The following is a 26,738-nucleotide window of genomic DNA, read 5'->3' as shown; positions in this document are numbered from 1 at the left end:
CAGGAGATACCAACAAACGAAGATATTTACCAAATAGGGAGAATATAACTAGCGCAGTTGTTGGAGAGCTGGTGGCTAGTTAATCTTGAGTTTGCAGGGTCGGTAGTTACACAGTGTTATCATAGTTTGGGCGGGTTGCTGAATACAAAAAAAAAGACAATAAGGCAACAAACACACTTGTTATTTTAATATTGTATTTTTAATAATGTTTTATTCATTTAGGAATTGCCAATTACTAATTTGAAACAATCCGTGTTTGACATCTACATCAATGCAGTAAGAAAGAAGCCACCATAGCCATGGATGGACATTCCATAGGGTCATGACCTTGCTTGGTAATAACCATCAGCCAATCACATCATTAGTTACTAACATTCTATTCATCTAACTACTTTTAATACTGCTAAAATGTAAGCAGTAAATAACTACCAATTCAAGTTTTTAAGACCAAATCAATTGTTCCTCAGATCTAATGTAAGACTATGGATGTACATGGTGTCTAAAAAAAACCTATACTTTTGAAATGGCTGCTGAATAAAAAATGTTTATTCTGGGGGAAAAGGTTTGTATGTATGGATAGCTTATGGACTCAACTTTCATATGAAACCAAAAAGTCTGAAAATAATTCATGCTTGGGTGAGCACTGCTCACTTTTGTAAAGGGTATGAAAATTAGGTTGCGCAGGAATTAGCCTTCCAATTTGTGAGAAGTACTTTGAAGCTTACAAAATTCACACCAAGATGTCAGCTACTTATTCTTCAGTGAGCAGTGCTCACCCAAGCATGAATTGTTTTCAGACTTTTTTTGTGTTGTATAAAAACTGAATCCATAAGCTATCCATACATACTAACCTTTCCCCAAAAAATAATATATTTTTTATTCAGCAGCCTATACAAAAGTGTATTTTTTTAGACACGCGGTATACATGAGATGGAGCTATAATACTCTAAAGCGTTACATTATTTACAGAAGGCTCTTTGTAGCCTGTGCCCACAGACAGGCTTTCAAAGATGGAAGTGCATTTAATGATCAAATCCCTATATACCAGAATCGCATAAAGTCATGTTAAATAACTTGGTACACAACGAGCAAAAACATGATGGGTTCTTGATGAAGCAATTTACACATACAACTTACATAAACCAAAACCAAAACCAACAACACAAACTAGTATAGAAAAAAACCTAATCATCACAGCAAGGGTACAAGAAGCTTGGGTTTCGGCTCTTTAACAGACAAAGACAGACAATGAATCTGCTGATGACATTGCGCTATTGTCTGACACTTGTCTGGGGCTGGTTGTGAGCTTTGAAAAATCTCACGCATAGCTTGCCTCTGGACTTGCCATCTCTGCACCTTAACAGTTGAAGACTTCGTCTTAAATGTTAAAGTTGATTAATTAAAACAGTTTTGTATTTACAAGCAAAATGTTCTACGATGAAGGTCAATCTGAAAGCCCATCAGCTAAACAGAGCTACGGTCAAAGTTTTCTTGGCTGCCAAGCAGAAACCATTTACATGCCAAAGGTTATATTTCTTGGACTGGTTCCAGTTATTATTTGTTTCACAGTTTGTGAAATTAAAGACGCTGGACACTATTGGTAATTGTCAAAGACCAGTCTTCTCACATGGTGTATCTCAGCATGTGCATAAAATAACAAACCTGTGAAAATTTGACTCAATTGGTCGTTGAAGTTCCGAGATAATGAAAGAAAACCACCTTTGTCACATGAAGTTGTGTGCTTTCAGATGCTTGATTTTGAGACCTCATATTAAGTAGGATTTGAAACTTTGCATGGTGGAGATAAGATATAGAAGAGTTTGCGGTAACACCATGTAATAACAATCTCTAAATGAGTTGGGGTGGTTCTGAAAAGAACCGTTGGGTTAACTCGACGTTTCGATCAGTATGCTCTGATCGTCTTCTGGAGAATGCTGGACTCTGATGCTGCATGCTGCTTAAGTACTAGGCGGTGGATCAGCGGTGATGCATGAAGGCGGGAAATGTAGGCGGGAAGTGAACTCGATGATGCGTGGTGAAACCTGTTGTGGAGCCTTGGGGGTTGTGTGGGGGGTGTGTGCTCACTGAACCGTGTCAGTAGGAACAAGCACAGGGGACAGTGAGGGTGTGGGGCCTAGGTGACTGAGGGTATAGATGACCCAAAGCAGTCTAATAGTTGGGGCCTAGGGGGTGACCGTGGATATAGAAGATCCATTGGTCGGGAGAAGAGGGAGCCAGATGTCACTGATGTGGAAGCCGATGTCTTGGGGTACGGTGTCATGCTTGTGGATCTCGATGGCCTCTCTAATGCGTCTAGGGTGCCACGCCTGGATGGGAGCGATGATCTCAGCAGCATCCCAGTTCACTCGGTGGTCAGCGATGTGGGAATGCTTGACGATGGCGGATTTATCGAAGTCCCCCCTCCTTCCGTGTGCTCGGTGTTCCTTAAGTCTAGTGGGAAGGTTACGCCCGGTTTCCCCGACATAAACCTTACCACATTCGCATGGAATGCGATAGACTCCGGCACGGGCGGAGGGGTCCTTCTTGTCCTTGTGCGATTGGAGAGAGCCATGGAGTTTCTTCGGGGCGGAGTGATACACCTTGATACCTGCTTCCTTGAAGATGCGTTGGAGGCGATGAGAGGGGGGACCTAGGTATGGTAAACTAACTGTGGGTGTGTGTGTTTGACCTTGGGTATAGGAGACCCTTTGGTCGGGGGGGACGGGCTTGCTAGTCTTGACTTGCTTGGCGTTGTATCCATTCCGCTGTAGAGAAGTGGTGATGTGCTGCAACTCATGCTGGAGGCTATCCGGATCACAAATGGTATAAGCCCGTTGAACCAGCGCACGGTTGACTGACGACTTGATGGCTGGATGATGGAAAGACCGCTGATGCAGGTAGCGGTCGGTGTGGGTGGGTTTCCGGTAAATGCTGTGATGTAGGGTGCCGTCTTGGTTTCTTGTAATGAGAACATCCAGAAAGGGTAACTTTCCGGAATGTTCTTGCTCCATGGTGAACTTGATACTGGAGTGTTGTTGGTTGAGGTACTGCAGAAATTCATGGAGAGAGTCCTGGCCCCACGGTCAGGACTCTCTCCATGAATTTCTGCAGTACCTCAACCAACAACACTCCAGTATCAAGTTCACCATGGAGCAAGAACATTCCGGAAAGTTACCCTTTCTGGATGTTCTCATTACAAGAAACCAAGACGGCACCCTACATCACAGCATTTACCGGAAACCCACCCACACCGACCGCTACCTGCATCAGCGGTCTTTCCATCATCCAGCCATCAAGTCGTCAGTCAACCGTGCGCTGGTTCAACGGGCTTATACCATTTGTGATCCGGATAGCCTCCAGCATGAGTTGCAGCACATCACCACTTCTCTACAGCGGAATGGATACAACGCCAAGCAAGTCAAGACTAGCAAGCCCGTCCCCCCCGACCAAAGGGTCTCCTATACCCAAGGTCAAACACACACACCCACAGTTAGTTTACCATACCTAGGTCCCCCCTCTCATCGCCTCCAACGCATCTTCAAGGAAGCAGGTATCAAGGTGTATCACTCCGCCCCGAAGAAACTCCATGGCTCTCTCCAATCGCACAAGGACAAGAAGGACCCCTCCGCCCGTGCCGGAGTCTATCGCATTCCATGCGAATGTGGTAAGGTTTATGTCGGGGAAACCGGGCGTAACCTTCCCACTAGACTTAAGGAACACCGAGCACACGGAAGGAGGGGGGACTTCGATAAATCCGCCATCGTCAAGCATTCCCACATCGCTGACCACCGAGTGAACTGGGATGCTGCTGAGATCATCGCTCCCATCCAGGCGTGGCACCCTAGACGCATTAGAGAGGCCATCGAGATCCACAAGCATGACACCGTACCCCAAGACATCGGCTTCCACATCAGTGACATCTGGCTCCCTCTTCTCCCGACCAATGGATCTTCTATATCCACGGTCACCCCCTAGGCCCCAACTATTAGACTGCTTTGGGTCATCTATACCCTCAGTCACCTAGGCCCCACACCCTCACTGTCCCCTGTGCTTGTTCCTACTGACACGGTTCAGTGAGCACACACCCCCCACACAACCCCCAAGGCTCCACAACAGGTTTCACCACGCATCATCGAGTTCACTTCCCGCCTACATTTCCCGCCTTCATGCATCACCGCTGATCCACCGCCTAGTACTTAAGCAGCATGCAGCATCAGAGTCCAGCATTCTCCAGAAGACGATCAGAGCATACTGATCGAAACGTCGAGTTAACCCAACGGTTCTTTTCAGAACCACCCCAACTCATTTAGAGATTGTTATTACATGGTGTTACCGCAAACTCTTCTAGACCTCATATTCTAAATTTGAGGTCTCAAATTAAAAATTTTCGAAAAATACATCTTTCTTGAAAACTACGTTACTTCAGAGGGAGCCGTTTTTCACAATGTTTTATAAAAATGGTGTAAATGTTTTATAAAACATTGTGAGAAACGGCTCAAAATACTATCAACCTCTCCCATATAACGCGTTCCCCAGTAAGGTTTCATGCTAAATTACCAATAGTGTCCACTGCCTTTATGGAACATTTCCAAACTTTGTTTTTTCAGATGGGATCTTGATTGCAAAAGCATGTTTTATTGATGTTACATGTACATTATTTTGAAACTTGACTCTTGTTGTTCAACAATGAAACTATCTCTTCTTAACAACCAAGTTTGATATTGGGCAAAATAAATGGAAATGAATGGGATGAAAAGCTTACGCTTAGATGAATCTGTTCAAACATGTACAACCACATAAACAGTTTGTATGGGCATTGTGTGATGCCTACTTGAACAGTTTGTATGATGTTGTGTGATGCCTACGTACATGAACAGTTTGTATGGTGTTGTGTGATGCCTGCTTCTGCATTGACTGGTTTATACCCAGTGCACAAAACCTGTTCAATCAGCAGATAAGATTGAAAGATCTTGCAGCAGCCGATTTCATGAACGGATAAGATTAAGTTAGATCTCAAGTTAGGAAGAGCATAGAGAAAGGACAACACCTTTCTCTATGGGAAGAGTAACTCGCCATAACTTAGGACGAGTAATGCATCCTAAACGTCTATGGATACTGAAGTTAGGAAGAGCATAGAGAAAGGACAACACCTTTCCCTATGGGAAGAGTAACTCGCCATAACTTAGGACCAGTTAATGCATCCTAAAGGTCTATGGATACTGAAGATTAACCTAGTTTGGTGAAATCGACTGCTGGCACCAAAGAGTGTCACATGACTGGCATATATAAAGTGGACTGCCAATTAATATAACACCTGGTAAGCTCTAATGGTAGAGCACTTTACATGTACATGGCATTCGAGACATAGCAGGTCAATTCCAGCATTGGCAAATTTGTCTTTGCTCACTACCTGTTTTAGTATGCACATAAATATTATCTTCACATGCTAATCCACTAATCTCGAACTGGAGGGTGGGTGTAACTTAAAACCTACTTCCAGTTTTATATTGCACACTACGTATTGTGAGTGTCAATGCGTCACGCTCCATATATGGACAGTGCAAAAATTACTCTCTAAAGTTTGAGCCCGTCGTACATGCTGTTCGTCGCGAAATAACGTTGCGTGTTGCACGTGAGACTGGAAGATAAATTTGTTAAAAATAACTGTAATAAATATACCACGTCTGCATCCAACAGCCAACTCGTATTCGTGTGGTAACTTATAATTCATGTTGTAAACAATACAAGGTCATCCTTCATAGATCTTGTTCTTCCAAACTCTTAAGGCAGTGGACACTAATGGTAATTACTCAAAATAATTATTGGCATAAAACCTTTCTTGGTGACGAGTAATGGGGAGAGGTTGATGGTATAAAACATTGTGAGAAACGGCTCCCTCTGAAGTGCCATAGTTTTCGAGAAAGAAGTAATTTTCCACGAATTTGATTTCGAGACCTCGGATTTAGAACTTGAGGTCTCGAAATCAACCATCTAAAGGCACACAACTTTGTGTGACAAGGGTGTTTTTTCTTTCATTATTATCTCGCAACTTCGATGACCGATTGAGGTCAAATTTTCACAGGTTTGTTATTTTATGCATATGTTGAGAAGCACCAACTGTGAAGGCTAGTCTTTGACAATTGCCAATAGTGTCCACTGCTTTTACGGACTGTTATACATGTTGACCTTAACCACTTCACATCAGGTGATCAATTGATCTGGGCCCAATTTCATAGCGCTGCTTAACGGTAAGCAAATTTGCGTGCTTACTGTAGCAGAAAAATTTGGTTAAGCCTTAGCGTATTTCACAGGTTAGCAGAAAAATTGGACGACCATATTGCGTGTTTACTGTGGATTTGCATTGTGACGTCATTTATTTTCGTGCGGTAGGCACCGGAAGATTAGCATGCCTTTTCGTGTGCTTACAGTTAGCAGCCCTATGAAATAGAAATTGCACAGTAAGCACAAAATCGGCCGCTTAGCAGCGCTATGAAATTGGGCCCTGGACTGTGCAACGGCGGACGGATTTTTACAGCCGAAACTTCAGAGTGCCCTGAAGTTATTGATTGGAGCCAGATGGCTGAATATCCATCCAGACATTCCATCTAGACATTTCAGTGTGTAGCTTGTACAGGCATACAACCTACCATGGATTGTTTCACCCATACAAAGAGGGACAGAAGGTACTGGCAATCATGCTCGCTAAATCCCTTTTTCAGGGTTGTTGTGTAATCCACATTCCAGACATTTGTCCTATAGGTGTAAGACATGCTGCCACCATTGTTTATCATTGTATTCAGCTTAATGTGAGGCAACTCTCCCGAGTGTTTTAAGAGTCGAGCATCATGGCAGATTATCAGCCCTGGCTTTGGGTCCAGGTCCTGCTAATCACAGCGATTACCGACACATATTTTCTTACAAGACAAAATCAAATCTCGACACTAACTATGAGAACCTTTGTGGCCTTTCCTTTGTCAAGTAAGAATTTCACTTCAGCGTTGATATTTTTAAAGGGAAAACGATTACTCCAGATTGGAATACCGACAAGATATGGTACAGAAATTTAGAACATAAGAAGAAACTATAAATTAATAGTAAAGTTGTGAGTACAACCATGTGTAAATCTCTTTTGAGTGAGTGTTGGCTCTGAAAAGAGCCGGTAAAGAGCTGTGCGGAAAAGAGCCTGAGACCACCGGCTCTTTTCAGAGCAACAGTCACTCAATAAAGCAAGACAGTTCTCCAAGAACAAAATCTACCTAGCAAGTAGACACACACATGGTGTTACTGCAAACCAAATATTTATAGATTTACACATGTTTGTACCCGCAAGTTTACTATTAATTTATAGTTTCTTCTCGTTTCTCCACACCATGCAAAGCCTCAAACAATACTTAGTACAGATAGTGGAGTGACATCCCTAGGTCACAGGTGAAGAATCGTTTTAATGAGGTACTTATGAAGTGTTGCATTTTGTAGTATAGCTACGTGTTCCCCTCCAGGGATCTGGAATTCAGAGACTGGATGCTGCTGCTCCTTCTGCCACCTGTCAAAAGCAACAAATCAACATTGTCATTCACTATTTTATACAGAACTGCACTTCAATTCAAAACACAAATTATTGAACAACTATCTTAACAGGAAACAAATCGTTGATTTTGAGTCGGCTTTAGAATTGACAATAAACAAATTTAAAACTTAATTTATCTACGCTATGACTGTAAATATGACAACCCATTGATAGAGCAGAATGATACTAACTTTAAATAACCCTTGAGACTTCTCATATTGACCGTGCCGTCTCCCTGGCCATATGTAATGTGTGGTTCATAGTCTGGGAAAGGACGACTAGAATCATACACATAATGCTCCTCAGTAGGAACATCACAGCCATGGATACCATACACAGGAACACCTACATCAAGATCAAGAATGACACAAGAAACATGGTAAGAGTTGGTAAAAAGGTCCCGTAAAGCAACACACTATCATAGCATAGAACAAAGGATAATGCTTCTTATCAAACACGTCAGAATGAAGGATTTACAAAGTTTGCATGCATAAAAGGGATAAATTAGTATTCATAAATACCAGCGACAGGTTATCCATTCTGATTGGTCGAGAGGGTATCACGTGGGGGTGTTTAAACGGATGATATTAATACAGTAAAAAGTGTTTAATCATAGGCGTGACACTGAGCTTATCTTATCGCATGGTGTTAGTTTACGCCTAATGCATTACATACGCAGGTACTCAATGTAAAATAAAATACAACTATTACATGTAGGACGTGTGTGCTTGCACAATCATTGAGCATCAACACAACTTTGAACCTTCATGAAAGGGAGCAAAGACAGAATTCAAAAATGTCCTTGATTTGTTTTACAGAGTTTCCAATTTTAATACACTTTTTATGAATGGGAATAAAACAAATTGTGACTCGGTCTAAAACGTCTGTTTAAACCTTGCAGGGTCGTAGCTGTTTGACTCGGCGAGGGCCTTTATCGCACGACCACAACCCTGCCGGTTTTAAACCGAGTCACTACTCTCTTATTTTCTTAGTAAAAACTATCATCAGCTTGTATATTACGCACAATTCAATCAAGGAGGATGAAATCTCAAGCAGATATCTCAGTTCACTGTCATTTTGAGGGAAGAAAATATCCAAAAGTAACCAAAAGTACTAAACTTCTTACACTACCTAATGCTTATGGTGTTATGAGGTTTGGGGTCAAGGAACCATACCTGGTGCTTTGAGATCATAAACCTGATCCATTGCAGCCTGTCTCATCTCCCATCCTATTTCATAGTTGATATCCTTAAGAAGTGTCTGGTAATCAGCAACGGTATAATTCTTCTTTGGTGTCTCAACAATGACCTCTTTAGGGTTCCAGAACTTATCTGATGGCATGAGATAGTATATGCTAGGCCATGTACGCTGGGCTTTCCTGACAGTGGATGCATGCACTACAACATCACCCACATTGTCACCTGAAAAAATATATCAACAATCAATAGATATCTTGCCTTTACATGTATTAACAATCATTCATGAATACCCCACACAGTTTCGCTATTCCTATTGGTGGAGAGCACGTCACGTGGGGGTGTTTAAACGGTTGATAATGACCAGCTGGAGCTGTTTATAAAAGGTTTATTTTAGCCCATTGATACGAGGATGCATTACTAACGCACAAATAAATATCCGAAAATTATCATAAAAATGCTCCACACGTAGGGCCTTCAGAGCTAGCTCAAGGACTTCGGAAGCAGACAAATTTTTAAAGAGTTTCCTACTTTATTACGCCTTTTTACCAAAATGAATGGGAATAAATAAGTATTAGTGACTCATTCTTAATCGGCCGTTTATTCCCTTAATCAATATCTTGCCTGTAAATGTATTAACAATCCATTGATGTCTAGCCTGATGTACGAGTATCAACAATTTTGCCTATTTAAATGGTAAGTCTATGTGTAAGACATAAAGCTATTTGCCATTTGTGAGCAAATACACAAGAACCCATAACCTAACTTCACCAAGTACTGAGACTCATCCCAAGATGATTTGTTGCCAATGAATTACTGACTTATGTAACTGGCAAGTAAGTAAATGTAATATGTCAAAATACAAATCACTATTGAGACAATGAAATCTTTTAGAAGCAATCAATCTCAAGAAGAGTCTAGTTACATCAGACCTTAAACATTCAACAAAATTGAAAACTTGACTTATCATCAAATGATTCAGACTGACCTGATACAACAACTCGAATGCTTTTGGTTGCTCCACCCCATGGTGCAGAGATGGGTGCATATGCTTGAATGAATTTATCCTTCCATTCCTGAGGTTGGCTATTTAGGTAGTACAGTCCATACAGACCTCCCATACTATGTGTTAATAGAACTACCTTACGATTCTGGTTTATCCTGTAGGTTTCTTCTATTAACTTGGTTACATTCTGGAAGTAAACATTGGCTTCATCTGTAAAGACAAAAACAAGTCACTAGATAGTAAATAAACTTACTTGGTGTATCAGACATTACATAAATGAGTGGCTTCAATCTTTTTTTAGGGAACAAAATATAGCCAGGGTCCCTAATCATCTTTTAGGGATGTCCTATTCAGCCCTTTTTACACTGCAAAAATATATAGCCAGGGTCCCTTGCTACACAATTTATGAGCGTGGGTGGTTTATTTGTTATCACTGTAAGCGACTGATTTTGAGGGCTTTCACAGGCAAAGTTAAAAAACTAACAACCCTTGTGGGCCATGAGAGTGCACATATCACTGGTAACCCAATGAGCAATTGATATACCAGAAAAATAGAGTCTCTCAACTTAAACAAACCTGGCCGAAGTGGCCTCCACTCCAGCCGACTCTAACAATCCCTCCCACTTACAAAAGGGCAGGGGACCGGTCTTTCTCACGAAGTTGCTGGTCCCCGAAGCTGGAACTCTCTACCAAATCACATTCTCAACATCAACTCACTCCAGACTTTCAAATATTTTAATTAAAAGCCATCTGTTCTCTTCTCGCCTATAGACTGACTTTTTGGTAGCTTTCTTTGTACCAGCACATTATATCTCTGTAAAATGCGCTCCTTTAAAGGTCTTTTGTCCGTAATGGATATGAGTTCTGTGGAGGTAATGTGTTCCCGTCTTAATAAGGGAATAAAAGAGTAGCAACAAGTTCTATAACGGCCGTTTAAAACAGGCAAGGTCGTTGCTGTGCGATAGAGGCCTGAGCCGCCGTGTAAAACAGGCAGGGTCGTTGCCGTTTATCACATGGCAACGACCCTGCCTGTTTTACACGGCCGTTAAAGAACAAGTCACTACTCTTTTATTCCCATTCATAAATGCCTTCTTAGTTAAAAGACGTTTTAAAATGGGAAAGTAAGATCTGTTTCCGACGTTAGCGCTGTATGTACGACGTCTGAATGTTGCATTGTTTTGATTGAGGCGCCCAGTTTCCGGATCATATCTGTTCATGGGCGTTGTAGTCTTGGCGCAAGACGTTCTCGTTTTCCTTTCACACACAGCGCGGCCAACTCACTGACAGCGCCCGCATTGCCAGCAACAAAAGTTGTCTTGCACCAAGACTAACCAGTTATAAACAAAGTCCAGCTGGTCATTATCAACCGTTCATAAATACCCCAGACAGTTTCGCTACTTATACTCGTTATAAGAAGGTTTCTAGACGCTGACACATGTAGCAGTGTTACAAGGTCTCTTGTTCTTTCACGATTGGACTATGGCAATGCACTTTTACTTGGAGCAAACACAACTCAAATTAATAGACTTCAACATCTTCAGAATTGGGCTGCCAAACTAATATTTTGTGCTTCTAAACATGATCATGCAACTCCTTTTCTCAGAAAGCTACATTGGCTCCCGGTGATAGAGCGCATTCAATTCAAAATATTGGTGCATGTGTATAAATGCTTAAATGGACTTGCACCAGCAACTCTTTCATCTTGTTTTTCTTTTCACACTCAAACCAGGGCTGGGCTTCGCTCAGCATCAGACAAAACCTGTCTTGCTGAAAATAAACTAAGCAGCAAATCTCTTCAATCCGCTGCATATAAATCATTTTCCTTAGCCGCTCCAGGACTGTGGAAACATCTTCCAATCACAAAACGCACCTCAATTTCACTGCCTATTTTGAAGAAAGCACTTAAAAAACATCTTTTTCCTTAGTGTCTGTTTATTGCTTTATTGTTCATTTGTTGTATTATCTGCATTGCTATTGTTTGTCTAAAGCGCTGTGGTCTAAATGAAATGGCGCTATATAAAAACCCATTGTATTGTATTGTATTGTATACTCCTATTGGTTGAGAGCGCGTCACGTGGCATTGTTTAAACGGCTGATAAAGACACAGCTAGAGCTGTTTAATATCAGCTGGCTTCGCGTGTTGGGTGCGCAAGCTGTGTACTCCAACTTAACATACGCGGAACGCAATTCATAGCTATTAGTAACATCGTGTATTCACACCACCACCCGACGCACACAAAACATATTTTTGGCAAAATATTTTGAAAATTTGAAAAGCTTCATGTGTTGGGCGCGCAAGCTAATGTACGCCAATTTAAATTACGCGGAACGCAATTCATAGCTATTATGAAAAGCGCGTAAAATGTTATTACACCCGTGTATACACACCTACCGACGCGCCAAAACATTTTTACCAGAGATTTTGAAAATTTGCAAAATTCGAAAATATTTGCAAATGAAACAGTGTCACACTGTCTATACATGTTAAATTATGTCACTTTTAACATAAGGGCATTTATGAACGGGAATAATAGAGTAGGGACTCGTTCTTAAACAGCCGTTTAAAACCTTGCAGGGTCGTGGCTGTGCGATAAAGGCCCTCGCCTTCGGCTCGGGCCTTATCACACAGCCGCGACCCTGCCAATTTTAAACGTCCGTTTAAGAACTCGTCGCCTACTCTTTTATTCCCTTATTTAAACACCCCCACGTGACGTGCTCTCCACCAATAGGAATAGCGAAACTGTCTGAGGTATTTATGAATAACTGTTTTGGGTATGAATGAATAAGCTTCCAGAAGTGATACAAATATAATTGAGACTTCCCTCACGCAGTCAAACAATTCTGGGGCAATATGGAATGATATACCACCAACCACACAGTCTTGCACAGTAGTAGGCTATATAAATAGAGATGTTTATTTGCATTTTGTAATCAGGTTTTAACAAGTTTGACTTTGGGTGGATGGTTTTGAGATTGTGTAGTTAGTCACAGAATTGAAAGCAGAGCTTCATGGGTTCGTCTATGGTTGTATGAAATACTATATCTAATCGTTCCAAATTACTTGTTTGATATTTAGATTTCTCAATTATCTGTGGCACATCTTACTTGGAGCTTTGCGGAAGTCGTAGGGAGCTCCCCTGACAGACACACCACGCTGGTAACCTACAGCAACTAGTGCAGCAACAATCCCATCAAAATATTTACCTGTAAAACACAACAATTAAAATACTTCTGTAAACTTGCATGTCAATAGTTTTGTTTAATATAAAATGTAGAGTGCATCCTTTTTTAAATTAGTCTGAATTCTGTTTTGGACTTGAAAAAAAGATAAAAATTTTACAAATAATATACAATTGCATTGCCAGCTTTCAGTTGTAAACAAGATGTCTTAACATAAGAGGGCAGAACCATTGTGTATGAATATTTGTATAGTATGCATAATTATGTTTTTTTAGATTCTCAAGGTCAGGTTTCTATTCAACTCTAACACAATTTTTGTCCTGAAAATGAATAGTTTTAGAGAAAGTTGACCTACAAAATTGAAAATTACGACCTAATTTAATCATGCATTTCTGTGTTGAAACTCTTATCCCACTTTGGATTGTCATCAATAACCCAATAAACAAGAATCAACAATAAAACAAACTTTTGCAATTAGTTTGACACAACATGACAACAAAATCTAAATTTGGTTCTCTACAAGGCTTTTATAAGTTTGAACAAACATCTTACATGTACTTCACTATATTATGTAGATGTGCAGTTATATGCCATATATTAACTTCACAGTGACACTCAGTACAGATCCTTTATTTCTACTTACACCTCAGAAGTGTCAAGAATGCACAATAGGGAAGTTTTGGTACGCCCGGTGGCAGCAGACTTACCAGGTAAAATCCATTGTTCTTTGTAATGTGCACATGCTCAGAATTACGTGAACAATGGACATTTACCTGGTAAGTCTGCTGCCACCTAGCGTTCCAAAGTCTCCTATCGATGAAAGTGGAATGATGCTACTTGTACTTACTGAGTGAGATATGACTGGGGTCCAGATACTCCACTGAGCTTGTGTTTCCAAAATTGACAGTTGTTACATTCACTCCAGGTGAATCACTTGTATGTTTTGTTACATTGTTGAACACAAGTCTGTCAAGAGTCAGGATTAATAAAGATGCTAGTTACTGGTTATAGTCATTCTAGCTCAATACGGTTGATTATGCTATGCTACATGTATCCCTAATGTTAGTTTTTCTTTTTAAAGGTAGTGGACACTATTGGTAGTTACTCAAAATAATTTTTAGCATAAAACCTTACTTGGTTACAAGCAGGAGAGCTGTATTGAGAGCTGTATTGTGAGATACAGCTCCTTCTGAAGTAACGTAGTGATGAGAGAGAAAGAAGTAATTTTCCACGAATTTGATTTTGAGACCTCAGATTTAGAATTTGAGGTCTCGAAATGAAGCATCTATTATCTCGCAACTTCGACGACCAATTGAGCTCAAATTTTCACAGGTTTGTTATTTTATGTATATGTTGAGATCCACCAAGTTAGAAGACTGGTTTTTTACAATTGCTACAAGTGTCCAGTGTCTTTAATAATAATACTAATAACAATAACAATAACAATAACACAGAAAGATAGGTTATTGCAGTGATGAATTCTGAGATCCAACTATTTAGCACCTTATGCTACGGCGCAAACAGCAGCCACAGCCAGGAACAATGGGGCGAACCCCTTCTCTTTTGGATAAGTATACACTGGGTTCTTTTACATGCGTTACACAACACATAATGGGCGATTCCGCGGTAACACACGTTACGCTTTTGAGGGTCCTTCATCATTCTCCATTCTCTGGCTGCAAGACTACTTTGATTTAAGGGTTCATCTTTTGTATTTTAAAACCTGAATATCTAGGCTAGATCCCCATGTTCACACAAAAGTGAAAGATCAACTGGTTTAGCTGAGAAAGCTCTGCGAATATCGGTAACACGCGTTACGCTGAATGGAAAGACCAAACAAATACCGAACTTCATTTAAACTTTGTCCTAAAACTAACCAGTCTACTACGAATTTGTTTCTATTGTCATCAAGTACTATGCTAAGGTTTATTATACCGGAATAATAACAATAATCCAAGTGTAACTTTTTTAGTAAATCGCAAAATAGTCGGTAACACGGGTTACGGTAACACGCGTTACAATTTTTCCCAGCTACATGTTTATATGTTATTTCAATTGTTGAGTTACATATTCTCAAAAAATGTCAACCAATATCAGTTGCACATCATATTTAAAGAGCCAAAAATTAAGTAGACCTTTTTCTTAACGTTTTGCTCTACATATCACACAATTAAAGGTAACACGCGTTACAATTTGTCTTGCTACATTATTGATGTTATTTCAATTGTCGAGTTACAATTTCTCAAATATATCATTCCTTCAAGCAGGGGGCATCCCTCAAACACTGAAGTCATTTTCTTCACTTACTTGCATTACTTTACCACGGAAATAATCCCAATCATTAACCACAAAAAACAACTCCCCACGCTTTGAATCGTTAAGTTGACCCCCCCATTCCATCGACATGTCCTTTGCTATGGGATGTTGAAAAGTAATTCCACCTCATTCACATTGTGCTTGTCTACCAGGCCATGGAACGTGGCAGGAATATATTTGTTTTTAAACTGCGTGCTGTGCCCATCTGACCCTTGTATACAGTGTATTGGACTTGGTAACACGCGTTACATTGGTAACACGCGTTACATGGTAACACGCATTACAGTTTTCGGAGGCTCATTGTGAAGCTGTGGTTAAGAATTCATCTAAGTTTTTACTGTTTTTACATGAGCCCTTATTAGTAGGAGGAAAATTAAAAGTTGCAGCATTTGAAACCAGGTTGTGTAGTAATTATATTTAAAAGGGTGTGTTTTGGTAACACGCGTTACGCTCTCTGAGAGTACCTCAAACCAAGTGTTGACACAAGTGTACATTGAGTTGTATTGAAATTTTACATATTTTTTCTGAAAGAATACCGCCCATACTTGCTCTCATTTATAATTTTTTAAGAGAAAATTGATACTGACTATAAAAATAGGTCAAATTGACAAAACCATAAAAAACGTTACTTTTTTCACACCAAAGTGCACTATTGGAAAAGTAATTGTTTTTTTTACAGTTAACAACATCAAAACAGAATTAAAAAAATTCCCCTGACACTTGGACGTGTTTGGAATGATATAAAGATAAAAATTCAATTCTGGGAGCTATTTCATTTTTCGAAGAAAATTCCACCTTTTCATGGAATCGCCCATATGGGACCAACAGCTTTATGTCCCATTCGAAGGACCCAAAGCAGTTACGAAATTTCAGATACTTTGAAACTAATGTAAGAACATGTGACATCTGAGAAGAATCAGAATTGATTTTGAACTTCCTTCAGGTAAGACAAAAAGCTGCAAACATTTGTAAAGTAGTTTATTGTCGACAACTAGAATCCAGTATTATTTTTATTCCTTGCAATGTTCTTGTGATCACTCACCTAGCATTATCAACAAAACAGTCAATCGTTAATGGCGTCAACTCCTCTACATTAAGCCATAGGTTGAACAAAGCCTCCTTCTGTCGACAAAAATAGTGGACAGTGGACGGCTTATCAAGTGAAGCCCATAGTTGGGTCCCTCCATCACCAGGCACTAAAACAAAGACATTATTTACAGAAATACAGAAAGTAAAATGCTGTAATCTTGGAAATATTATGTAGTTTAAGGGTTGGTTGTTGGTCTTGTATGATAAATTGAAGCTGATGCACAAAGTCAAATTCGAGCAAATCATGATGATGAAAGTGACATTCTGGAGTAAAAGGCTGACATACAAGTAAAGGAACCATAATTTTGTTTTTCATTCACCTTTAGGTCAAGGGTTTATGAGAAGACCATGCAAAATCTAAACAAATCAACAAGGTGGGTAGTCTTGGTTCCAAGACCATTGGTGTTGCGCAGTCACACACAACAACGTTCTGATCCATGCACGGCAAACTGTACATGCTTGTAATGAAAGAACGGCGCTGTGACTTGTGTTTTTTCCCCCCGCACCGACATATCTGGATCCCACCTGGTAATCAAAAATACAGAAGGCCCTCTATGTCTGTTCATTTATTACAAGCTTGTACAGATTGCTGTGCGTACTATCGAAACGTTGGTTGTTTGTGACTGCGCAACACCAATGATCTTCGAACCAATCACGACTGCAAGGTTGGGGGAGGGGGGGGGGTCAGGGGCCCTTGGCGGATTTAAACCGCTAGTTGAAAACCGATTCAACACACTTTGATTTCCATTCATAAATACCTTTTTGGTCAAAAATCATCAACACTTTTGGTCAAAAAGTAAAATAAATGCAAAAATTATAATTATTCAATGATTTTTTTCAACACAACACCCCTCCAGCTATGAAATGGTAAGGCCTTCGGCCGCCCTCACGTAAAGTGTTGATGTTTTTTTTCCCGAAAGGTAATGAATGGGAATCAAAGTGTGTTGAATCAGTTTTCTACCTCGACTGATCGTCTCAGTAAAATTATCAAGAACCAGGGCCCCCCCAGGCCAGGCCTCAGCGAGTTTAAACCACTAGTTTAAAACCTCTTCACCACACATTGTTTCCCTTAATAAAATAATGATGCCATCAACTGATGCCCTTTCATTATGCAAACATATATCGTAGGAGGTCCTGTTTTCGAGGTGTCCCTAAAATCGTGGCAAATCTTTCACCTCTCTGTGCGCGATGTAAACAGTCCCTAGATAAAAATTGTGTGGTTTTATTTGCCAAGCAAAGAGTCTCCTCTCCCTTGACCAAAACTTAGAAACACATAAGGCTCCACTGGTTATTTGCACTTGTAATGCAAAAAGTTTGGTATTTTAGGCATTTCTACAAGGTACAAAAATATGTCACAATGTTGAGGTCATAAAAAAATATTTGCCCACCGAAAAAGTTTCATCAAATACTATTTCAATTCACAATTCATGATGATCAAATCATGTGACTGAATATTTTGCTGAGCATTCTGGAAAAAAAATACAGAGGCTTAAAGAAGCCATGTGCCTTAAATCGTTTTCTAATATTTTTGGAGATTTTTATTTTCTAACCCTCAATATCAATATTATTACTATTAATATTAAAATTTAAACATCAGCTTGTTGATTCAATTATCACTGTTTATTTATACACTTTATTATAAATATTAAGACAAAAAATATATTAAAAATAAATAAAAATAATATTTGAAAGCCAGTAATTATTCACACTTTTTATTATTTGTTTTATTTGTTTTATTTTTTGCAAGTTACCATGGTAATTTTTCAAATTTAATAAAAAAATATTTTGAATAAAATCGAGACAACTGCTGGCTATAGAATCATACACAGAGTCTCAAAGAACACTTGTAGTCACTGCAGTGTTTCTTCCTATGGCTTCACCGGGAAACCATACTTTCTCGTTTGCCATGCAATCTGGAGTGTTACTGTTTTGATTGCTTGCCGTGAAAACAGGAAAAACTCAAAACAAATGGGGTCAGTTGAAGTCATCGAAGATTGGTGTGTGGTGTGAACATTTCAATGTCCATCAAGTTGTTATATTATGTTTGCATCTACATCATATTAACAAATGAAGAAAATTAGGGCATCGGTTGATAATATGGCATCATAATTTTTTCCCAATTCAAAGAAAAAGGCATAATACCGTGAAAACTGGTTAGAGGAGGATTAAAACTTGATGGATATTGAAATTTTCACACCACACACCGATCTTTGAGACTTCGATGACTTAATCAAAGTTCAATTCAACTGCACTGGACGTCCCATTTGTTTGAGTTTTTCCTCAATCAACATTTAGGCCTAATTAAAACACACTTGACTGGGGCCTTCATCATGCAGTCATGTAGGTTGGGATGCAATAGGATCGAGGGAGATACCATGGGACAACAAATCATGACAACGCAAATAATTAAACCCAGCCCAAGTCCACGTCCCCGCCCACTACCTATACCAGTCACACAATCCACACATCATCACCAGATCACGGGATGCCATGCCCACAAGTTGTTGATTTTGATGCCCATCCCATGAGATGATTATTAATATTATTGAACTTATTATTTAGGCCTTCGACGTACAAAACAAACTTACAAATAATAACGGGATGTCCTTTCGTCACATTTCCATCTCTTCGGGTAAAGCACAAACAAGTACAGCAACAGAAAATCAGTAAAACCACACTTTTCAACGATAAGTTTGCAAACCTTGCGTCTGTGACGTCCATTGTTGACATCGTTCGTAGTCGTATAACCAAAGATCGTATAGCGCCGCGTATATAACCCCTCATCTCGACCCCCCAGAGCCGGCCAGAGCTGAGAGTCGCAGCGCTGTAATTTTTTTCCCAGCACGGTAAAGGCCAAGGCTCCCATTGGTTGATATGTCTGTATGTAATCTACGGTGGCTGATCACTATGGCGTGTCAAACGTTGCAATATTCGATAATGTACAATGTATGTGCGATGTTTCTCATATAATATGCGATAATTGTCACAATGTGCGATATTCATTTGATGTATGCAATAAATGTAATATATATGCAATAAATTGTAATATATGTGCGATAATTTGCAATATGTATATGCGATAATTTGCAATATATATGCGATAATTTGCAATATATGTTTGATAATTTTGTAGTATATTATATCCTGGTGTCATGTGTTTTCAGTAGGATAACAGGAAAATTGTTCAAAAACTAAATTTTTTTTCAAATCATCTATCCAATTTTTTAACAATAACACTTACACTTCATGGTGTGTTGAAATTTTTCAAGTTTTGGTTTTACGTTGTGAGAGACAGTCCGCCATTAACAGTGCTTGTGCATGCACGGCATAGGAGCAACATCACATGTTTTCACACCTTTCATTGGTTGGTATTTTATTGAATATTTAGAAGCTAGTATGGTGTGCAAAATAAATCAAAAATATTATTCAATTACTAGTTAACAAATTTAATTGCATTTTTGTCCTAACGCATTTTGGCTACTATATTAAAATCCAGAGATATCATAAGGCATGAAAGTAAAATACCCCACCCCCCTTGAAACACACACACTTCATAACAATCTGTTTTCCCCCATTTCAGACCAGTGCTGTTTGGTTTCAGAAGATAAGAAACCAATCTATGATATTTTCTCTTTAATGTAGACTTAATATTTATTACGCTTATCGGAATTTATTACAGTATTCAGTAAATCAAAAAAAAAAAAAATTGGGTCATTTTCACTTAAAATATTTTAATATTTTCTCCATTTTGGCACACCATAGAATCCCAAATAGTAACCACCTCACGTGATCCATCTAGTGACTAAAGCAGAATGAAACTCAATCTAGCAGATAGTAATTTTGTTTTGAACTTTTGAGGTCGGATGATGTTTCTTTGAGTCATTTGAATGTTGGCATAATAATGCACTAGTGATTAGTACCAAAAATCATTCATTTTATAAATGTTTGAGCATAACCAACGACAGGAAACTTTTCTCTCAGCATGATTTAGCCTGATGAAAATACAGACTGTGAGTAAACTGCATATAGCTTCTGTCACCGGTGCAGCTTGCACAATCTCGCGGTAAACGGGAATCAAAGTTGGGGACCGAAAACATATGAGGGTCGATAACGTTTGACGCTACGATGCGATCATTTGTATGCGATGTTTTGTGACGAAATACATATGCGATAATTTGATATACATGTGCGATGTTCGTTCTTATATAGACCTTTCTTTTGCAACGTCACAGCCCGAGTTTTTGCCAACCCAGATTGGAAAACTATGGAAAGCCGTAAGTGCAAATCAAGAAAATATCGCAATTTTTGGTAAAAATTTAACCAAATTTGTTGATTTTGTTTAAAATAAAACAACTAATTATAAGAGGTATTTTGTTTAATTGAAAGTTTGCAGAAAGTGTTGAATTTTGTTAAAACATCTGTTAATACGGTTGAATGTTTTACTAACATTTGGCCGACCATGCCAACCAAGGCGGTTTGTTTATCAACAAAGGAAAGGTCTTAATGGCTTCCTGTCCACTTAATCCCCGTATCCGTAATGTTTTAGATCGGGCCAGACTATACTGTGGACGGTATAGTATGGTTCCTATGGTTCAATGAGATGGGCGTAGGGTTTAACTGATGGTCAGGGTACGAGACTCGAGCAGCATATTTCCGAAATAGCCAGCCGCGTATTCGGATAATAGAACACATACGGAAAAACCAAAAATTAATAGAACACATACAGTACAGGGAGGTGACAAAATGTTGCATTTTGCTCAAATCTGAAGGTGAAGATCTGTTTTATTTGAACGAATTCTGCAATATTAGCATAATTTAGAAATTGTTAATAATATGTCAATTTCATAGCTTTACATGATTGAAAAATAATTTATAAAAAGTGAAAAACATTAACAAAACGTCAAAAAATGACCCGCAAAAAAAAGGCAAAAATCTTTTTTTTTATTTTTTGCATTTTTTAATATGTCAAAAAATCTTCACTGTTTAAATACAAAACCATAACTTGAAAATAATTTATACCCTTCTTTAAAACAAAACATTTAATTTGTAATCCAGAACTTTCAAGACTAATATAGTGGGCGTAACAAATTTTGGAGCTGGCTAATTTGGTTCACTAACTAGTGGTTAATTAACCACAGTTATTCTGACGCCATTGTCAATGTACATTCCGCCCAATTACATAGACGGTGGACTTAAACAAAATTTGAAAAGAATTTGTACCCTTCGTTAAGACAAAAATTTGCTTTCTTATTCCAGAATCTTGAAGGAAGATAGACTGGACGTATCAATTTTTGAGCTGGCTAAATTGGTCAACTACTATTGATTCTGCAATAAAAAGAAAATGTTTGTCTTAACGAAGGGTGTCACCTCACCTTTTGCTCGCGGCTGACATAACTATAAATGTGGTGACTAAGATTCCAAAAATATGAAAAATGATTTTGCAAACAAGACACAGTTGAATTTTTACAGCACAACAACTTTTAAATTTTATTGACAACAACAATTAAAGATAATCAATCATGAGTGTTTCAGATATAGCTCGGTAATTTACTAACTTTAACTGTTCTACAATTTAAACACTGGCTTGCATGAAATACTATTTGTCCATACACTTTACTTTTTGGTATCGTTTTGACTTCAATCCAAACCTCAAATCAGCTGTTAAAATTACTCACTGAAAGTAATATTCAAATTAATTTTTCCTTCGCGTGAGTGTTTGTTCACTCAACTCTTTCAACGTTTAACACTAAGTTAAATGCGCAATTCAATGTAGATACAATTATATCAATGTTCCGCCAGTTATATTAACTTTCCTCTATATCCTGGAGGTTTCTCTCATAACAAATACTTGACCTTTAATAAATATTTTAATGAATGCTAGTTTAAATTGTAACGTTAGATATAATAATAATATGAATCATTAAAAAAAATGCAAAGGCCTATATAAACTTACTTTTATGGAAAGACAATCCATTTGCCGACTCAGTTTTCCCTCCTCCGGCGATTAACAGCCGCGCACACCTGCACACCATTTTTAGTTTGTTTGATCCGATTCCAAAATTTTAAATCCCCAAAATGACAATTAAAAGGACGAAAACTTCTCCCTGTTTGCAGCAACTCCGTTTAAAAGTGTACAACGCATTTCGTGTGACGAACGGTCTTCACCCGTTTCAAAAAGTACGCGCGCGGCCTGCGTTTGGACGCGATGTCCTATCCAGGGGCCAATTTCATAGAGCTGCTTAAGCAAAAAATTTGCTTAAGCACGAAAATAGCTCGCTTATTTTACACATGTTACTGGCCAGAATTTCATGCCATATACATTGCTTATGACTAGTATTTAGCTGTTGTTTACTTAGCATAACAATTGAGTGGAGTCTTGGCCGGTAATCTGATTTTACGAAGTAATGAATTTTTTGCTTAAGCAAAATTCTGTGCTTAAGCAGCTCTATGAAATTGGGCCCAGGTTAAACCCTACGCCCATCTCATTGAACCATAGGAACCATACTATACAATTGGTGCAAGATAGTCTGGCCCGATCCAACACATTACGGATACGGGAATCAAGTGGACAGGAAGCCATACTACATCCCACAATTCCGTTTTCGCACATACGAACGAACATCGCGCACATGTATATTAAATTATCGCATATGTATATCGTCACAAAACATCGCATACAAATGATCGCATATAATATACTACAAAATTATTAAACATATATTAAAAATTATCGCATATATATTGCAAATTATCGCACATATATTGCAAATTATCGCACATATATTACAATTTGTTGCATATATATTACATTTATTGCATACATCAAATGAATATCGCACATATGTGACAATTATCGCATATATGAGAAACATCGCACATACATTGTACATTATCGAATAATGCAACGTTTGACACGCCATAGTCGCGTGCTGCCAAGAGTGTTGAATCTAATGCTTTCTGTTTCACTAAACGATCATTAAAAGGGTCAAAATATATGAGTTAAGTTCACTATTTATCTTTATTAATCGCAAATCGTCTACAAAAACACGCTAAAACCATCATGCAACCAGTCCAGTTTGATCAAAAAATCAGTTTAGTACTTTTTTATTAACTTATATGTGACCGTTTGAAAATGTATCGTGTGGTTTATAGTTTCATTCAGTAAGTAAGTCTAAAAGTAACTGTTCTAGCTAGCTGCGCATCAAAAAACAGTGTTTGTCTCCGTAGTATTATGTACTGTGCCTATCCCCCCATTGTGTCTAAGTTAATGCACCCATTCAAATAATGGAACTACCCGCCCAATGAAGTCAGTGGCCCGTGACCGCTGCATGCACACAGCGTTGTGTTGGAGTTCGTATCGTTTGTGTGGTCAATTCTTTTATGAGACAAATCCGGGAAAACGTTTCCATATATCAACGTATTTCAACGTATGTCTAACGTACCATGAACCACTGTCCTTACTCTATGCCGAGAAATTTTGAACATGCCCAAAAATATTTCGCGGGCTCGACGTGTTCAAAATTTTAACAGCGTTTCCCAGCGTGCTCTTAACGTAAACGACGTAACCCCAACTTACCCCAAACGCCATGGTGTGACAGGGCCTTAAGATCACAAGTCTCGGCATAATGCTGAATTTGCTCATGATCCCCATTGTAAGGGAGGTAGACTCCAAAGATAGTCATCATGATTTTACCTTGAGGCAAGATATGAATGCCACTAATTCTCATGCTGTCAATACACATGTTTTTAAAAGTGAAACTAGATTTCAGTTTGCATAAAAAATAACACCACCATAAGGGCGACTAGAGGTTATAACTTCATGGTCCGTGCCAGTTTAAAAAAAATTGAAACCCTTTCATTTGAAAGTAGTCATAATATATCAAATAGCTCATTTACACGCAATCAGTGCTCCGATAGATTTCAGTTTGCATAAAAAATAACACCACCATAAGGGCGACTAGAGGTTATAACTTCATGGTCCGTGCCAGTTTAAAAAAAATTGAAACCCTTTCATTTGAAAGTAGTCATAATATATCAAATAGCTCATTTACACGCAATCAGTGCTCCGAAAGGAAAATTACATCACAATTGTTATTGTCAATAAAGCTGCTTATAGAATGCAACCCACTTCTGAGACCATAGCAATTAAAAGACATGACATTAATCAACTTAGTTATATATACTAGCGGGAAACCGACTTTCGCGCAGTTTCACAAAGCACTTAGATTGAGCTTAACTTTGTATCAATCTTAATTGCTAAGCAAAGAGTGACGTCACAATACCAATTACCCTGTCCTTGGTTGTACTCTGTTTCGTTTATTTTTTCCCGTTCAGTTTATTTTTGTTCCTGTCCCGTATCATTTAATAGTCCCTTTTCTGTTTTCCTTTCCCGTATTATTTCCCCAGCCCCGTAATTTTGTTTTCATCCTGCGTCCTGATCATTTATTTTATCGTCCTGTTTTTCCCGTTTTGTGTTATTTTTCAGTCGAATTAATTTTGTTAACCAAAGCTTAAAAATAATTTGTCTTGTGCAATGATTGTCCAAAATGCGTAAACTTTCAAGGCATGTTTTACTACCAAAGAAGTCGTGTGTTTGTGGAGGGGGGGAGGGGGTAACAAAAGAGGTGTAGATGTCGCGAGTTTTAACATAAAAATGAATGTCCCCATGTGTGAACTTTTAATGTATGGCGTGTTCTATTCAGTTTGCTTGAGGACGGATGCATGTATCCTGAAAAAATGGAGCTGCGTGATAGGTGCCGTCCCCCCGCCCGCTCCCTGTCCCACGTGCTCTAAAGCCCGCCTCCGATCTCCATGATCCCGTCCCGTAGCAAAAGTTTAATAAAAGGTGCCGTTCCACCGTCCCCTTCCCTCTGCCCATAGCAATAGTTAAAGCCATTGGACCCTTTCGGTAAACAGTGTTGCCCAAGGCCCACACTTTGTGTACCACAACTTCTATATCAAATAACAAACCTGTGAAAATTTAGGCTCAATCGTTCATCGGAGTCGGGAGAAAACAACGGAAAAACCCACCCTTGTTTCCGTGCGTTTCGCCGTGTCATGACATGTGTTTAAAATAAATCCGTAATTCTCGTTAACGAGAATTTATATTGTTTTGCTGTTTTCTCAAAAGGTAAAGCATTTCATGGAATAATATTTCAAGAGAAGTCTTTCACCATTGCCTTCTGTAAACCCTGTAAGTTATTTGTAAATCTGTGAACTTTTTTTTTTTTCTGAACCGAAAGGGTCCAATGGCTTTAAAACGGCGCGCAAAACCCCACCAATTTTGGTGTTTTTTGCTCATAAATGCGTAAATTTTCAACGGATTTTGTTCAAAAATAGATGAGTGTCAAGACGAAGTCAGCGTCTTTCTTCCGTGTAAATTTGACGAGGTTTGATGCGGTATCCAGGGAGGAGATCCAATAACATACACACACACACCCACACACACAAATCGGCTATTTATAAAGAAATAGCGCCCTCATCTGAAATGAACCAACTTCGCGAAAAAGAAATAAGTCGATACCAAAGGTCGTATCGATACCGTAAATCCGCCGCCACAGTACACACACACGTATCACAACGAATCGATTCTACTACTTTCTGTTTAAAACTTACGCAAGCAAGATGGCGACGGCGGCGTTATGGAAGGCACCAAAATTACTCCGGCATGCCCGGCAAAATGGCGTTACATTGTGCTTGAAGGTAATAATTGTACGCATTATTTCTTGGAAAAGGGGCAAATATTGTGTATGCTTGTCTTTTCACCCGAACCGAAGGGCTGCGCATGGGGTTTCCCTTAACTTTTTTTTTCAATTCTCGATCGCCCGCAGGTATTTTCATTATCGTAGGAGGTCCTGTTTTCGAGGTGTCCCTAATATCGTGGCAAATCTTTTACCTCTCTGTGCGTGATGTAAACAGTCCCAAGATAAAAATTGTGTGGTTTTATTCGCCAAGCAAAGAGTCTCCTCTTCTTTGACCAAAACTTAGAAACACGTAAGGCTCCACTGGTCATTTGCACTTGTAAATGCAAAAAGTTTGGTATTTTAGGCATTTCTACAAGGTACACAAATATGTCATAATGTTGAGGCCATATAAAAATATTTGTCCACCGAAAAAGTTTCATCAAACGCTATTTCAATTCCTAATTCATGATGATCAAAATCATGTGACTGAATGTTTTGCTGAGCATTCTTGAAAAAAATACCGAGGCTTAAAGAAGCCTGTGCCTTATATCATTTTCTAATATTTTTGGAGATTTTTATTTGGATAACTTTCCGTATGGCGCCACCACTTTTTCACTCATTTTTTCAAAAAGGGATATATCAATCAGGTAAATTAGATACTATATTATTTTATTTCGAATGAAAAAGTGGTGGCGCCATAC

At 38.9% G+C, this 26,738-nt stretch overlaps 2 protein-coding genes across 3 annotated transcripts in view; one reads left to right on the top strand and one right to left on the bottom strand.

The window, feature by feature from the left end:
• Positions 1 to 188: 188 nt before the first annotated feature.
• Positions 189 to 19,136, bottom strand: LOC139934603 (lysosomal phospholipase A and acyltransferase-like). The gene is made up of 9 exons (XM_071928892.1): positions 18,943 to 19,136; positions 16,308 to 16,461; positions 13,797 to 13,915; positions 12,875 to 12,973; positions 9,752 to 9,979; positions 8,743 to 8,988; positions 7,759 to 7,912; positions 4,351 to 7,543; positions 189 to 1,765 (listed from the first exon to the last, which is right to left on the bottom strand). The coding sequence occupies exons 1-8, from the start codon at positions 19,082 to 19,084 to the stop codon at positions 7,423 to 7,425; spliced, it is 1,263 nt and encodes a 420-aa protein (XP_071784993.1). The 5' UTR covers positions 19,085 to 19,136; the 3' UTR covers positions 189 to 1,765; positions 4,351 to 7,422.
• A 1,069-nt stretch (positions 19,137 to 20,205) lies between these two features.
• Positions 20,206 to 26,738, top strand: part of LOC139934830 (cytochrome c1, heme protein, mitochondrial-like) — a 39,220-nt gene continuing 32,687 nt past the window's right edge. The window contains exon 1 of one of the 2 annotated variants that reach the window (XM_071929233.1): positions 20,206 to 20,364. In XM_071929233.1, coding sequence (XP_071785334.1) covers positions 20,350 to 20,364 — 15 coding nt within the window. In that variant the 5' untranslated portion in view covers positions 20,206 to 20,349. Of the gene's footprint in view, positions 20,365 to 25,923; positions 26,057 to 26,738 lie in introns of those variants that run through there. The other variant, XM_071929232.1, reaches the window with a different exon arrangement.

This window comes from Asterias amurensis, chromosome 3 (genome assembly GCF_032118995.1).
Source record: "Asterias amurensis chromosome 3, ASM3211899v1".
NCBI classification, from domain to species: Eukaryota; Metazoa; Echinodermata; class Asteroidea; order Forcipulatida; family Asteriidae; genus Asterias; species Asterias amurensis.
The sequence above is the reverse complement of the archived record's forward strand: the minus strand, read 5'-3'. Positions and strand labels throughout refer to the sequence as shown.

What these genes read in the sequence shown, in the direction of transcription:
- LOC139934603 (XM_071928892.1), bottom strand. Translation starts at nt 19,084, where the DNA reads ATGTCAACAATGGACGTCACAGACGCAAGGTTTGCAAACTTATCGTTG. An exon ending in CCCCAGTCATATCTCACTCA is followed by an intron (nt 12,974 to 13,796) that starts GTAAGTACAAGT and finishes TGTGTTTTACAG; the next exon opens with GTAAATATTTTGATGGGATT. An exon ending in TTATGATCTCAAAGCACCAG is followed by an intron (nt 7,913 to 8,742) that starts GTATGGTTCCTT and finishes ATCTTGATGTAG; the next exon opens with GTGTTCCTGTGTATGGTATC.